This window comes from Anolis sagrei, chromosome 2 (assembly GCF_037176765.1).
Source record: "Anolis sagrei isolate rAnoSag1 chromosome 2, rAnoSag1.mat, whole genome shotgun sequence".
Lineage (NCBI taxonomy): Eukaryota > Metazoa > Chordata > Lepidosauria > Squamata > Dactyloidae > Anolis > Anolis sagrei.
The window spans coordinates 140,525,500-140,541,375 of record NC_090022.1 but is presented as its reverse complement, the minus strand read 5'-3'; the positions used below and the strand labels follow the sequence as shown (position 1 = coordinate 140,541,375).

Here is a 15,876-nt window from a genome sequence, read left to right as displayed (position 1 = left end):
TTTTGTTTTATCGATGTGTTGTCGGGCTTGGTCTTATGTAAGCCACTCCGAGTCCCCTTGGGGAGATGGTGGTGGAGTGTAAATTAAGTTTTTATTATTATTATTATTATTATTATTATTATTTATGCCCTATGAATTATTCAAAGCTCTCCTTGGAAATTTTGTAGGTGCTCAAAATTCATACAAATCCTTATATAATACAAAATGGCTGTGGCAATTGCTGATGTAGGAACACAAGACAAGAGCATTAAAACACTCTTAAAACCACATCATTTCGTGTTATGCTAGCAAAGCTGGTCACAATACAATCCTATATATTTTTATCTAGCAGACGTAAGCCCCACTGGGCACGAATCCCAGTTTCTCTGGGCAACTTTTTCTTAAAGACATCATTAACAGCCTTTCTATCCAGATCTCTATTGGCCTAATTTTAAAAACAGGATAATAATGGGGCTCTGATGCCAGTGAAAACTGAATGCACATTCAGCTGCAGGAGACAATCCTGCAAATCTTTAATGAAGGCATAGTTTACTGATGAATTAAAGGAGATGATGAATCATGACATCATATCACACTGGAATTCCCAAGTTCAAGTAAGACAGATTTTATCCTGGCAATGTCCAAGTCCTCAGGCTCATTTTTTGTAGGTCAGCATAATATAAGAAACCTTGCAACAGGTCTGATTTGCAAAGGTGACTCAAAAGGTAGTCAGGTTTTTTTTGTCGTTTCAAAAACGACTTGAGAAACTGCAAGTCACTTCTGGTGTGAGAGAATTGGCCGTCTGCAAGGACACTGCCCAGGGGGTGCCCTGTTTTTGATGTGTTACTGTCCTTGTGGGAGGCTTCTCTCATTTGGCTTCTCTCAGCTGGAGCTGATAGAGGGAGCTCATCCACACTCTCCCCAGATTCGAACCTACGAACTGTTGGTCTTCAGTCCTGCCAGCACAGGGGTTTAGCCCACTGTGCCACCATGGGGTCCATAGGTAGTCAGTCAGTCAGTCAGTCTAATGATCCTACATATTCAAGACTCAAAGGTTTGAGTGAAAGAAAATGCCAATGCAAGGAGCATATAAATCATGTAAGGTCAATGATGGAGCATCTTGCCATAATCCCTTTTTACAGAAAGAAAAGGCAACAATTGCCGCAGGACCCTGATGCAGTGAAGCAGCTAATTTTTTTTTCTTTTTTTCTTTTTTGTGGTTTTTGTAGTTAATTTTTTAAGGGGTTATTTGGGTTATTTGGGATTTTAGCATACTCTTTTGCTTCTTTTTTCTTTCTTTTTTCTTCATTTCCTCACTTTCCTATACTTTATTGTTCTCACTCTTTCGTTGTAATCTATATAAAAATTAATAAAATTCTAAATTAAAAAAAAGACTCAAAGGTTTGAGTGAAAGAAAATGCCAATGCAAGGAGCATATAAATCACGTAAGGTCAATGATAGAGCATCTCGCCATAATCCCTTTTTACAGAAAGAAAAGGCAACAATTGCCGCAGGACCCTGACACAGTGAAGCAGCTAATGTAAATTTACAGTAAAACCCATACCCACAGAACTAGCATCTGTGGTTTCAATAATCCATGTCCAATTAAATGTGACCTCTAGGCATTTTCTAACTCCTCCAGTGTGACTCTATGGTATCCTTATCCTTCATTTCAATAGGTTCACTATTACGCACTGCTTTGTGTATTCTCACGAAATACAGGAATGTAAACCTTGTGGCTACAGACATTGTACCATATCTCCAAACTCAATATCATTTCTAAACAGTTTGTCTCATAGGACAAACTGAAAAGAAAGGAGGATGAGTTCTACTGAAGAAATTAAAGCATTAATATCACTCCCATCCACATTTCTACTACCAAGGCATACAGCTCCACACAGTTTTAACAACTGTAATCAGTATGATTTAAGATATTTTAGAATTATGCATTTGGCAGTGAAGGAGGGACATATTTTAAGAAAGGATGCAAACATTCAAGGAATATTTGATGTAGATAAATAAACCATACACACACATATTATGTGTGTGTGTGTGTGTACACACACTCAGAGGTAGTCTCTATAGGTTTATTCTTAAGTTGAATTTGCATGTAAGTCGGAACACATACATTTTTAAGTGTAACTCCAGACATATATATACCCCTGTGGTGTTTATTTTGTGGTCTGTGTCCCTGTTCAAAATATTTCACCTCACTTTCTGACCCTGTGATAACATGATTTTGAAAAATGTGGCTTGTTGTGGAAACAAGGATTGGTGATAACGCTTCAGTGGAGACAGCATTTCCCTAATATATCTCTTTCAAGAGTAATTTTCTTTCTGAGGGGTACATTCCTCTCACTTCCTATTGTCTCAGCCCCATTCTTAACTATGAGTTGTTTATACGTTGGATGTTTGTAACTCAGTGACAAATCATGACAACTGAGAAATTCCTCTCTCTCAAAAAAAATTGAAGCAAAAAACTTTCAAAGTTTGTGGTTTGTTCCTTCCAGTGTTAGCAACAGTCCTTACTCTCGATTCCAATTATTCATGCTGCATGCAACTCTAGACTTATTTATCTTTTAGAATGCTTCTGGCCTCAAAAAACAATTCCTCCCTGCCACTGAGACAGCAAATTGTAGTGAACTGGGCAGATCAAGACTGGTTGGTATTTGGAAGAGAGACCATGAGTCGACGGTTATATTCAGAAGAAGACAATGCCAACCCACTTCTGAATACTCCTTGTCTAAGAAAACCTTATGAACTTTATAGGATCATCTAGGGTAATTTGAAAGCACATGCATTGGGTTAATTCAGATTTAAAAATCTGGCTTTATCACTTATAGTACATTGAAGGCTTCTTCTCTTGGATCGCACATAATAAGGTTGTTTCAGCCCTTGGTGTATCATTAGCATGTCTCACTTGTGCAAAATTTCTGTGTAGCCTCTCTGTTTTGATATCTGTGGCTAGAAAAACAACAGAAGGTGGAGATGACATATGAGTCTGCATGACTCAGTGCTTGTAACTACTGCTTGTGGGAGCACCAATAGTTAGGGAACAGAATCATGAGCAGTCAGACCTCTGCAGCTTCTGCTCTTGACTCACCGGACAAGCTTTGGAAAGCCACATAAATTCTGACTCAAAACAAAGGATCATTCCAACAGCCTCCCAAAGTATGTTGCAACAATAAATGAACATTACGGAAAGTAGTAACTTGATTTATCATAGGATGTTACACTTTTCAGTAAAAACTCTTCTTCCACACCTAGTGTAAAAGCAACAGTTTTAAAGGGATGTTAGTCTGGGCTGGAGTCTTGTTGCAAAATATTTTCATCTTCACTCTTCACCCAGGTAAAAGCTACTAAAAATGTCTTTGAGCTTTCACATCCTTGCTCATTTCAGCAGCAAGGCATAAACAAAAGAGAGATGATTGGTAGGGTCTTCTCTGATATGAGAGAACAGGATGGGACTGGAGGAATTATATTATTATTATTATTATTATCTTTATTTGTACCCCGCTAACATCTCCCGAAGGACTCAATGCGGCTTACAAAGGCCAAGGAAAATCTGTAGAAGCAAAAAGTCTGCTGTTGATTTTCTCCCTCCCCATTCTTCTTTGTCCTCCAACATTTGCATGTTGCCATATTAAGACATGGCATCTTCCTATATTTCAAACAATTTAAGCTCACTCCAGGCCCACATCAATATGTTACAGTAGTAGCCTTTATTTATTTATTTACTATACTTGTATGCCGCCTTTCTCAGCCTTATTGGCAATTCAAGGCGGTTTACAACAAGTCAGTACACATAACAACAAAATACAAATTAAACATTAAAACAGTATAAAACCACAATAGAAGCAATAAAAACAATAAAAACAACCTTTAACCTTTCCAGACAAAGGACCTATCTTTATCCTAAACATATGTTTGCAAAAATCTTAATATATTTACAGCCACCCTTTTACACTTGAGGTTTTGGCTTTTGCTAATAAATCAAATTCATGGATTTGATTTTAAAATGTTCTTTCTGGGATTCTCTAGTTCTTCCAAAGTAATTCCATAGTCTCTAGGTCCCCCAAAGCAATTCTGTGTTCAGCTCTCAGCAGTTGTTGATGATGGAGTCAGGCAGGACAGATGTTCTCTCAGGTGTAAAAAAAAGTTTTTTGTTTTTGGGGGTTTTTTTTTTTTTTGCTTTTGCAGGGTCCTATGCTCCTAACCCCACTGACCGCAGAGAGCTGACTGTATATGGTACAGCTGCTCCTGCAGTCACCCACCTTAATTCAGATTGTGACTGAATATATGCTTTGAAGAACTTGGATGTCAGTCTCTTTCCATTTGTAAGGTGTCAGCGATTAGGTCAATACTGAGAGCCAGTAAAAATGCGTCCATGTCCCCTTATCTCCTCAACCCAATCTATACACAGAAATTCAGGGATTTCATTCGAGTTATCATAAAGATAACTTATTACACATTTACACATGGGAGTTGTACAGACTGACATAATACATATTGTTTAATCACAAACTCCAAAGCTATATAAATTTTATGTATCATTCTACCTTAGTTTAAAACAAAAAAGCAATTGTGTGTGTAGTAGGTAAAGCTGATAAATTGTAATTGCACAGCCATAATTTCAAAAGTGCTCAAAGCACTTCACAGGGCAATTTCAGAATCTTCTATGGTAGGCCACTGCAATAAACAACCTCAAGAAAAAATGTGAGGTTCTTTAGTTGTTGGACTTCAACTCCCAGCACTTCTCATCGGAGTTTGCACTATCGTGGGGTTTCTTGGAGCTGCCCTCAAATAATTTGAGGGTCACATGATTCCCATCCCTAATTTTTAAAAAATTAAGAACTCATCCGACATCAGGTCCCACACAGAGAATGAAAACACTCATTCCTCATGTCTATGAAGAACCCACCCACTTCACATTTCATTTAATTTAGCAGATGGGCAACAGCAATCAAGTCTCTTTGAAAGACATATGGACAAAGATATGGAGTCACTGACTGAAATGCTCTGCTATCTAAAAACAATTCAGTTTATGTTGAGCTTGAAAAGTAAACAGGAACTTTAACTTTTACAACAGCATAATCAAGCAAGGAAAAAGAGCCAGTGACCTAGAGCATTAAACTCCGAGAACGTCTCATAACAATAACAGCATGCAACAGAGTAGTTTTAACTGGATATCTGGATATCTGAGTACAGATCCTCAGGCATCTATGAAATTCTGTATTTCAGCCTAACTTCAGAAAATTCATTAAAAGAAGGTAGATACCATGAGGATAAAGGACTGTCAGATTCCACTGAGAATATAAACAAAGGAATCTGTGGGCAACACTTGGCAAAGGAAGGTCTTCATCCTTCCCCAACAACTAAAAGGATATTCCAGAAACAGAGATTTGGATTCAGTTTTGTGACTGCTGCCAACTAAGAAAAGATATTCTCATATCAACTACTGAAGTTTCAGAACTACTGAAGTTTCGGAAAAAAGAAATGCAAGTAGATAAGTGATACAACTTACCCTGAAGCATTTGAAAATCCAAATCCTGAATGAGCAGAGCACTAGAAGGTGAACATAAATTTCATGAGATCTCCAATCAGTGTTGCAGTGAGAGAAAGCCTAAATCTAACTAGCTAGCTGCTTCTCTAAGGAAACCACTCCCAACTTCAACAGGAGACGAGCGGCACACTGAGTAAGTCATACTCAAGGGCGGAGAATGAGGAACTTTTATGACTTAACCTAGAAACACTGAATCATCTCCCTGCTAACAACTGAGGTTATCTTTCTGTCCCTTCTTTATCTCTGCTGATGTAATTACTCAACAGAATAACAACCTTCCCTCTGCCCCTAGAGTACTAGACAATATAGTACCATTAAACTTACGCTATCTAGCATGTTCCATCATTGCATTTCCTGGTTTAAAGATACAATGACATATGTTCTTAAGTCTTACCAGCATCTCTCTAACTCCTTCCCAGACCCCTAAAAGGAACTACACTGAAAGAAGGATCAGTTCAAAAAAAAAAAAAAGACTATGCAACAACAACAACAACAACAACAAAACAATTTTTTAAACTTTAATACATAGGCAGAAAGTATATGATTGACAGAACATTGCCACTTCGTTTATTTTAGTATTTATTTACTTCATTTCTATCCTGCCTCTCCTCACCCGTGGGGAACTCAAAGTGGTGAATGAGCTTGAAAGTTCATAATAACATCAGAAAAACTAATTGCCAAGCTGATAATCTTCATTCACCTAAAGGCACTGTTTACTTATTTTCCTTCCCTAAACTCAACCATATCTAGCAAAAAAAATAACATGTGTGTAATATATGTATGTGTGCTATTTCTTTCATTCCAAAACTAGGTAGCCTGGATTAGCCATATTACCTGAATAGGACAAAATAATTACTTTAAAAAATTACAGCAGTATCATAAATACAGCTTTGTCTTCATGATATCTCACACCATCACCAATTTTAACTTCAGTCTTATTTTGGCCTGAACAGTAGTTTGGGGTAATGTCAAAGGACCTGAATGCATAGGGCAACTTAGGCGATGCACCAATTCTGCCACAGGATAAACTAAATGAAACAGTACTAAAATTGTGTTTGCATTACTAAAGGTAACCCCCTTCCGTGAGACACAGAAAAAAATAATGTTATCTACAAACCTTCAAAAATGGAAATTATCTAATACCTTCTGTGAAGGATCGGGATCATACAGGCCTCTAGAGATTGCTGGACTGCAAATCCAGCAACCCTAGCCAGAATAACTGCTGAAGAATGCTAAGGATTGCAGTCCAGAAATATCCAGAGAACCAGACATCCCACATATCTACCTCATATTTGTGGGTCCTGAAAGCAGAGCTGGCAGCAGCTACAGAGGGTTGTCTGGAGGTAGATGTGAAAAAGGTTAAATCCTCTCCTCCACAGTCCTAGTGAAACAAGGCTGGGCCATCTGCTCCTAACCCTGTTTTATTACCATCTGTGTTTTATTTACAACTACTTTACTTAACTGTATTCACTCACCATCACCATTCATGGGATTTCCTCCATTCGCATTTGGATATATTCTTCTCAAGGCTGAGATTACACTATCCAAAACATAAAGGGCATAATTTTCTTTTGTATATTCTTCCTGTATGTGTGATCAATTACTTTAAAAGAGAGTGCAAGACAAGATACTTCTTCACTGTCTAGATCAGACCACAGGGATATATATACTGACCAAACCACAGATATAAATAAACAGACCATTTCACAGTTGAATGTGTTCAGAGAATGGTTATGAAGGGAAGTCACTTTACATGATGGCCTTTCTAAACCTGTCTGCAGTGCAGGAAGCCACATTCTGTTATCTTATGAAAAAGACTCAGGAAACACCCCAATGTGACTAGGTAGGAAATGGCTTTCCTTTTATTAAAAAGAAATACCAAAATACCATGCTACCAAGGCAGGCAACTTCCCTTGCAGACCACACAAATGTTTCCAGCCTGACCAAAGCATGGTTAGCAATCAAAACAATATTCTAATAGCACTCAATAGACTGTATGGAAACTGACCAGCTTTCGAGATTGATCTCTAGCAACGAGTGAAGAGTAACTGGTACTAGTTTGCTGAGAGTTCTTAGGTTAGAAGCAAACTTATTTCGTATGAATTATTTATAATTAATACACATATACACATATGCACCCATGAATTCAGACAGCAGATTCAGAATGCAAATATCTGCTTTGATGTTTTGTTTTTAAGAAGAGGCAAAATTGTTATACTGAATGTATATGAAGGAGTGTGGCTTTATTTATTACTTTGCAATTATATAGTTGTTTATCAAAGTACTTCAAGAGCTTCAAAGAAATTACTCTGGCAATACCTACAGCCTTGGGAGACAGGTCAGTATGATTCACCATGTATTAGAGATCACAGAAGATAGCTTAAAAGCTGAGCTAGATGTTAGTCCTATATCTGAATTGGGTGCCTGGGGTACTTCTGTTTGGTTTTTTAAAACCTAGAACCAGCTAGAGGGTACTTCACCTAAATCAATAGAAGCAAGATGCGCTTTAAAAAAAACTGTTACAAACGACTGCTGCAAACAGAGTTTGAGAGGTGAGTTTTAGTAGGGAAACATTGTAGGAAAAGGGCCTCAATCTGTTTTGGAGTAAGGAAAGTAGGTGAATTCAATTCAAATAGCAAATTTACTAGCAGAAAACTTTTAACCATAAAGTCATCTAGCATTTAAGCAAGTGGCAAAATCCTGGTTCAGAACAATTAATTACAGGCCCCTTCTACACGGCTATATAATTAAGATAATCAAAGCAGGTAATCCACATGATTTGCTTTGAGCTGGATTATATGAGTTTACTGGTGTAAACTCATGTTTCCATATAATCCAGTTCAAAGCAGATAATCTGGATTTTAAATGGTAGTGTAGAAGGGATCTTTGACTCTATGCTGTAATAACTCTTCACAGTATTGTAATCTGTGATGTCCAGCAATAGATTCACACACACAAAGACAGTATTTAACAGGTTAAATCATGGTCATAATGCCAGCAGCCTGCATGTACATGTATACTTGCCATTATTTGTAGGACACACCTATAAAAGCTAAGAGGCAAAATGGGCTAGCTTGGCCTTGCCTACACTTGTCATACAAACTTTGCTAACAACAGCTGAATGACAAAACTTTGGCAAATTTGTGGTTAGGATTCTAGTCCAGACCAGCTTATACACATAAAAGAAGCACAACTCTTGCTTGACAGCATATCAAGAAGCGATGGTTCTCTTCAACAAACAAAACACATGTTTCTAAGACTGTCTATATGAGAACAAGCACGTTCATGAATTCAGACTATAGGTTCAGAAAGCAAATGTCAGGTTTTGTTTTTAAGAGGCATAAAATAATGTATATGAAAGATTGGTTTGTGCCAATTGCTTCATTTCTAAAACTGAACACAGCCCTTCCTTTTTAAAGTTAGAAAGCTAAGTTGATTGCTACATATGTCTCCATGTCAGAAATGAAAAGATTTCTTATGTCAAATGAGCAATTCAAATTCTGGCTATCAAGGGAATGCAGATGAACCCATTTCTACAGGTCTGCACTTTAAGGTTTTCAGGCCTGGATGAGTAAAAGGAAGCATCTGAGAAAAGAACATGCTGGGTCATGCTGCAGTACTCCACTCATCACATCTTGCCTCACCTATGACAGAAGCAACTGCCTTATAGTCTGTACTGTACAGAAATGTGTTGTAATTATAGAGATAACATCATGTAGATGTTCTCTCTGGTCTTGAACAGTCACTCTTTGAGATTTTCATTATGGACAGTACTTCCCATCTCTTTCCTTTACTGAAAACATCTCAGTCATCAAGATTTGTGTTTTTCTTTCTCTAAATTTTGTTTGACCTGAGGGAATGGTCACACTTGAGAAACGTCAGTTCCCAACTCAACCAGAACACAGGAGCCACAAAGGAAACGTGATGAGATAAAGTGAAGTGGTGTAGCATTCATTACGAAATGATGCTTCCTGGGGCAATAAGACATTTCTCTTTTCATAGGGACACTCTTAAGTAGAGATTGCACTGTACAAACAAAGTTGAACTGAAGATGTCACTTCAAACCACCACATCCAAACGGTTTTCTTTCTATGAACACATTAACAGAATTTATCAAATTAATCAAACTGATCATTCAAAGGCAATATGAACCTTTTCAGATTCAGAAGGCCTTCTTGTATTGCTTGCAGTGCAGCAAACACTGTCCCATCCTTTTTAAATTAGCTATAATTTATTTTCCTGTACAGAGTAGGAAAGTCTAAAAAGAGCCTCTACACAGTTATTTGTCCACAAGTACTGTAGTAATCTCTGAGTAATCATGAAAATTGGATGAAGCAGGGCTCCCAGCCTCAAAGGCTTCGACAAATATCCAAACAAATATGCAGAGAAGCACTAATCCTTAATGATGGGATGAGGGCTGATAAGGACACAAGGAATGCACCACTGTTCTTTCATAGCATCATTTTGTTCTCCAGGCATAGACTAAGTGTTTCCAGGATAACTAGAACTAAGGAATTATGGAACCCAACAAGAAAGAACTATGGTATTCCCCCCAACTGTGAGAACTACGCACACAGACACACCCGCAATGCCACTCATACTAACATTTCTATGCAGAAGAGAAAAATAGTAAGAAATTATATATTTGAATACAAAATTGTGCTTTTTCTTGTTTATTTATTCAGTCACTTCTGACTCTTCGTGACCTCATGGACCAATTCATGCCAGAGCTCTCTACTGGCCGTCACCACCCTCAGCTCCTTCAAAGTCAAGCCAGTCACATAAGGATAACATCCATCCATCTTGCCCTTGGTCGGCCACTCTTCCTTTTTCCTTCCATTTTCCCCAGCATCATTGTCTTCTCCAAGCTTTCCTGTCTTCTCATTATGTGGCCAAAGTACTTCATCTTTGACTCTAATATCATTCCCTCTAGTGAGCAGCCGGGCTTTATTTCCTGGAATATGGACTGTTTGGATCTTCTCGCGTTCCAGGGCACTTTCAGAATTTTCCTCCAGCACCACAGTTCAACAGTGTCTATCTTCCTTCGCTCAGCCTTCCTTATGGCCCAGCTCTCACATCCATAGGTTACTACGGGGAATACCATTGCTTTAACTATGCGAATCTTCATTGCCAGTGTGATGTCTCTTCTCTTCACTATTTATTGATAAATTGTGCACCCGGTCACATTTTCCAGTAAGTAGTGTTTAAAAACAGCATTTCTTCTGATACTGTATGGATGGTATGCATATTCCTACACAGAGAGATGACTACTAGGAATCACTGAGAGCCTTCTCACATTATCTTACTGAAGGTTGTGGAAGTTCATGACCACAGTTACCCCATCCAGGAATAAATTCCACACTTCCAGTAAGCACTGAATGAACAATTTGTTTTTACATATTCTAAAACTATAGCCATTAAATGCTAGTATTAGGAGGAAATAAAAATGCATTATTTATACCATGCATTTTTTAAATCGCATCCTGTGATTTACCTTTTTTCCTCTTAAACTAAGAAACCCCAAACATGCTAATAAATCCTTATAAAGACATTGTTTTGTCCACTTCCCAACTTTTCTTCATATTTCCAGCTCTACAATATCCTTTTTACCAGAATCACATCCAATATTCGAAGTACAGGCTTGCATGAAGAGACTGCAATAGTTTTGTCTTTTTTTCTGAATTGTTTTCTTGATGTTTCAAGTGAACAATCTACAATAGTGGTAGCCAACCTTCAGTGTTCAAGGCTACCCGAAGCCATGGCCAACTTGTCCAATGCTCAAGAATTCTGACAGTTGAAGTCCAAAACACCTGAAGAACCAAAGTTTGGACACCACTGATATACAACATTCTCACAGTCCTTTTCTTGATTAAGCATGTCAAATTCAGACACCACTGGTGAATATACATCGTATTCCACCATTTTTGTGTTCTAGTTTTGGTACTTAAGGATTCCTCACATATTGATTTAGACATCCTCCTCACTATAAACGCCCATCCTCTTGTGCACCCAAAGTCTGGAAACATATCCCTCACAGATATGGGAGTCATACTATTTAAGCAAAAACCCTAACAAATGTAGGATGGGAAAGTGGGAAAATCTATTAAGTTGTATTAAGAGCAATTATGAACTATTTCTCCACAAATGTAGAAAGGGGCCTCAACTCAGTTCCAGCGGAGCTACAAGTGCAACAAGGTCTACTCCATGTATGATGAAGGCAGTGACTTGTTTCATGCTATTCTTATTCTATTTATTTATATTCCACTTTTTCTCTCTGCCAGGAGACTCAAAGCAGCTTACATTAATAACATTTCAATACAGTTTAAAATTTACAGCTATAAAACATTAAAACGGAATTAAATACCATTGGTATTTTTAAAATTTTGGTTAAAATCAATAAAAACACATTCAAGACTAAAAATCACAGCAGCCCCTGACTTGAACTTACAATTTTTTTTCTTTAGAAAGATTTTAAAAATAAATAAGATTTTATTTATTAAAAAAAGATGAATAAAAAAAGATTTTAGCCTGTTGCTGGAAGGACAGCAGGGAGGAGGCCATTCTGGCTTCCCTAGGAAGAAAGAAGTTCAAGAGTTGAGGGGGAGTTACCAAGAAGGAAGGCCCTTCTCTCTCGTTCCCACCAACTAAGCTTGAGATGGAAATGTGAGTGAGAGAAGGGCCTCTTCTGATGATTTCTGGATCTGGACAGGTTTATACAAGGAGATACAGTCAGTCAAATAACCTGGACCTGAGCCATCTAGGACTTTAAAAGACATAACCAGCACTCTGAATTGAAACAAACTGACAGCAAGTGAAGCTGCTGCAACAGGAGGTTTGTCCACTCCCCGTAGCCAGCCCCAGTGAGCAACCTGTCTAAAGCTCCTTGGACCAGTATAAGTTTCCATGCACTCTTCAAAGGCAGCCCTACATAGAGTGCATTGCAGCAATAGAGATGGGATATAACTAAGGAATATACCTCCGTGGCCAGATCCAGCCTCTCAAGGAATGGGCTCAAGTTGGGGCTCAAGTTTTAATTGTGCCTAGGCCCTCCTGGCCACCAAAGACATCTGGAGTTCCGGATCCAATGATGAGTCCAAGCGGATCCCCAAACTGCGGACCTGTGCCATCTAGTACAGGCAAGATCCATATTTCTTGATCTGCCTTCCAAGTGACTAGGAGCACATCTGTCTTGTCTGCATTAAGTTTCAATTTGTTTGCCCTCATCCAGTCTATTACTGATGACAGACACTGGTTTAGGGTCAAGACAGCTTCCTTGGCTTTAGATGAGAAGGAATAGTAAAGTAGGGTATCATCTGCATATAGGTGGCATCGCACTCCAAAACTCCAGATAGCTTCTCCCAAAGGTTTCATGTATATGTTAAATAGCATGGGGGACAAAACAGAACCCTGAGGAATCCCACAGGAGAATGGCAGGGTTGAAACAGGACTCCCCCAGCACCATCTTCTGGTTATGGTCCTCCAGGAAGGAATGGAGTCACTGTAAAATAGTGCCTCCCAGTCCCATTCCAGAGAGATGACCCAGGAGGATACCATAGTCAATAGTACCAAAAGCCATAGAGAAGTCCAGGAGAAACAACAAAGACACACTCCCCTTCTCTAACTCTCTACGTAGTTCATCCACCAAGGTGACCAAGCTGCTAAAAAGCCAATCAGTGCAACAAGAAGGAAAAAGGCTATTTTGTCTCTTTTGATAGATCTCTTACATGTTCAGGGCCACTGGAGGAAAAGCATCATAGTTCATCCTAAGTTGTTTCACCAGTGACCCAGTTGTGAGTATGTGAAGAGAACATCAGAGAACCATTGTTTAAAACCACCAGTTCATCATCTGGTCATTGGGTTTCTTATTTGGACATCCTCTGGAAGGTTAGGGATGAAGAAGCAGGGGCTCTGGTGAAACAACCTAGGAACTATGACACTTTCCCTCCAGTGGCCCTGAACATGTAAGAGATCTAACAAAAGAGACAAGATAGCCAGTTTGCTCATTCAATGAGCCCATTTCCTCCTCTCAAGTAACATCTCCCTTGTAATACATTTATCCCAACCTTTATTGTTAGACACAACTCTGAAGGTGCCAGACACAGATGCAGGTGAAACATCAGGAGAAAAAGCTGCTAGAACACAGCCATGCAGCCAGGAAACCACACAACACCCCAGACATAACACTGTTCATTTCAGGAAATACAGTACAACCAGCTGAAGATGATAAAATCTCTGCTACTAAGATAGGCAGAAGTACTTCCTGTGCATACCAAATTGTAAATTAGGAAAAGGAAGTTGCCTGCAGAGAATAAGAAAGTTACCTTTTATACCTCTTTACCACAAGTATTGTAGGTGGTCTCTTCTTAGATGAAAGAGTAGTAAACTGATTGCTATTCTTTCTAGGATTCAGGATCATTTAGTTCTGCTAAAAGAACATGTAAAAAGACTTAAGAAAGCATACTTTACACTGTGGCTTTGGTTTTAGAGATCATTTTCAAAGATAGTCTTATTACTGCAAACTGTCATTTTCTATTTTGGGTGATTATTCAAGATAATCCTTCTGCTCCATTTTGCTGTAGCCCATATGCTGATATGGCACCTCTCTGGCAAAAACCATGAACAACAGATTTTTACACTGCATCCCTAGCTGAGTTATATGTTATGAAAGTAGGGGGGGGGGGATCTACTAAGTAGCAGTACCCCAAAATTAAATTGCATCACTAATTCACCACTGCTTAGAGGGAAACAAAGCAGATTTTTTTTAAAAAAAGCATTAAGTTTCATGTTGCAACTGTTAATCAGCAATGCATCCAGCCAGTTGGTGCATCAAACCCACACAGGGTCAACAGGTTTAAATAAGCCAAATCAAACAATGCCAGCTATTCTAGGTTCCTCATATGAAATTGATGGTTGTAAATTTGAAAATGCTCCATCGTGATTAAAATGTCTTTGTGATACAAGTGTTTGCCCACTGGCAAAATGACCCTACAAATGCTTGTTTACTGTGAGTATGGCCCTAAAGCAAAGGCTCCAGATTCTACCAACACACAAATACTGTTCTCCACCAAAATCTACAATCAAGAAATCCAAGAGTAATGGAAACAATGTTATGAGCATTAGGAGGAAACAGCTTAAACAACTGAACACAGACACCATGGAAGACTTCAAACATCTTGGCAAATACCCATTGCTGGAAAGAAAAGCAAAGAATAAAAATGGTCCTGAGGAAACAAAAAAGCACATATGAAATACTGCAACCCAAAGACCCCCTCTTTTCCTTATCATGTTGGTACTTTTCTTAACAAAAAAAGGTTTACATATTTCCTAGCAGAACGGTGTTTAAGATGTAAACATGGAAGCTGGAATGATCAAAATCCTGAGAAACCACTATGCTACACTGTGTGATATGGAGAATCTCCCAAGACATTCTGCTCACAAACCAATATCATTAGATGCAAACATGGCGTCCATATGTGATGTCTCCAGGTGGATTTCTTCTAGTGCTGACAGTGAGAAGATAATGTGGAGCTCATCTATACTTTCCTCTTCAACTGATCATTTGTGAAAAGAACAAGAAAAAAAAACAGAAACAGGCATGGGCACATTCAAACTAAAAGACATCCCCTGTATGTTGAGAGCAGGGGGCTTTGTCATAAAAGCCTCATCTGGAAGCACCAAGAGTTGTCACTTTCCAGGAGATCCAGTAATATTTCCACCCATGTTGTTCCAGCACCCCTTTCCCTTCAGAAATAAAATGGAAACATGCAGCTCATATCAGAGACTATTCAAAGCCCTCAGGAGAAACACCCACAAAGCAAACAATAACCTCACAGTGAAAGAAGCGAGATAACTGTTGGTGAAACAAGATGATGAAAAAAACCAGATCCCTTTTAATCTGTCCAAACAGGAAAGCTGGAATGCAATCCCCAACCTTTCTCCTTCATTTTGCACAGCTGCCCTACCACCCCCAAGGAAATCTATCTCCAGACAACCCTGGGAGGTGGAAACCACTGCCATAGACTTTCCTTCAGCACCTTTCCATTTCTGTCTGGAGTTGGAACTTTTATGGACCATGGACAAATGCAAGTGCCACATGTGACACAATCATTTCAATTTGTTTTACATAATTGTGTACATATAAACCAAATGGAGTAAGGTTGCAAAAACATAACTTACATTTATCACTAGACAAGTATCTATTGATGGGAATATTCTATAAACTGATAATAGGTCTAGCACACATTAATTCTCACATCTTTCTGCAAAAGAATCCTGGAAACTGTAAAGGGCATAGAAATTCTTTACTAGCACTCCTCAAAGTTTCCTTAATAGGG

At 38.6% G+C, this 15,876-nt stretch overlaps 1 protein-coding gene across 3 annotated transcripts in view; it reads right to left on the bottom strand.

Moving 5' to 3' along the window:
* DIP2B (disco interacting protein 2 homolog B) overlaps positions 1-15,876 on the bottom strand; it is a 197,061-nt gene that overhangs the window by 176,376 nt on the left and 4,809 nt on the right. The window contains exon 1 of one of the 3 annotated variants that reach the window (XM_067463924.1): positions 5,504-5,597. The exons of the other annotated variants lie outside the window; for them this stretch is intronic. Within the exon in view, the coding sequence (XP_067320025.1) occupies positions 5,504-5,513 (10 nt within the window). The 5' untranslated portion in view covers positions 5,514-5,597. Of the gene's footprint in view, positions 1-5,503; positions 5,598-15,876 lie in introns of those variants that run through there. 3 annotated transcript variants of the gene reach the window in all.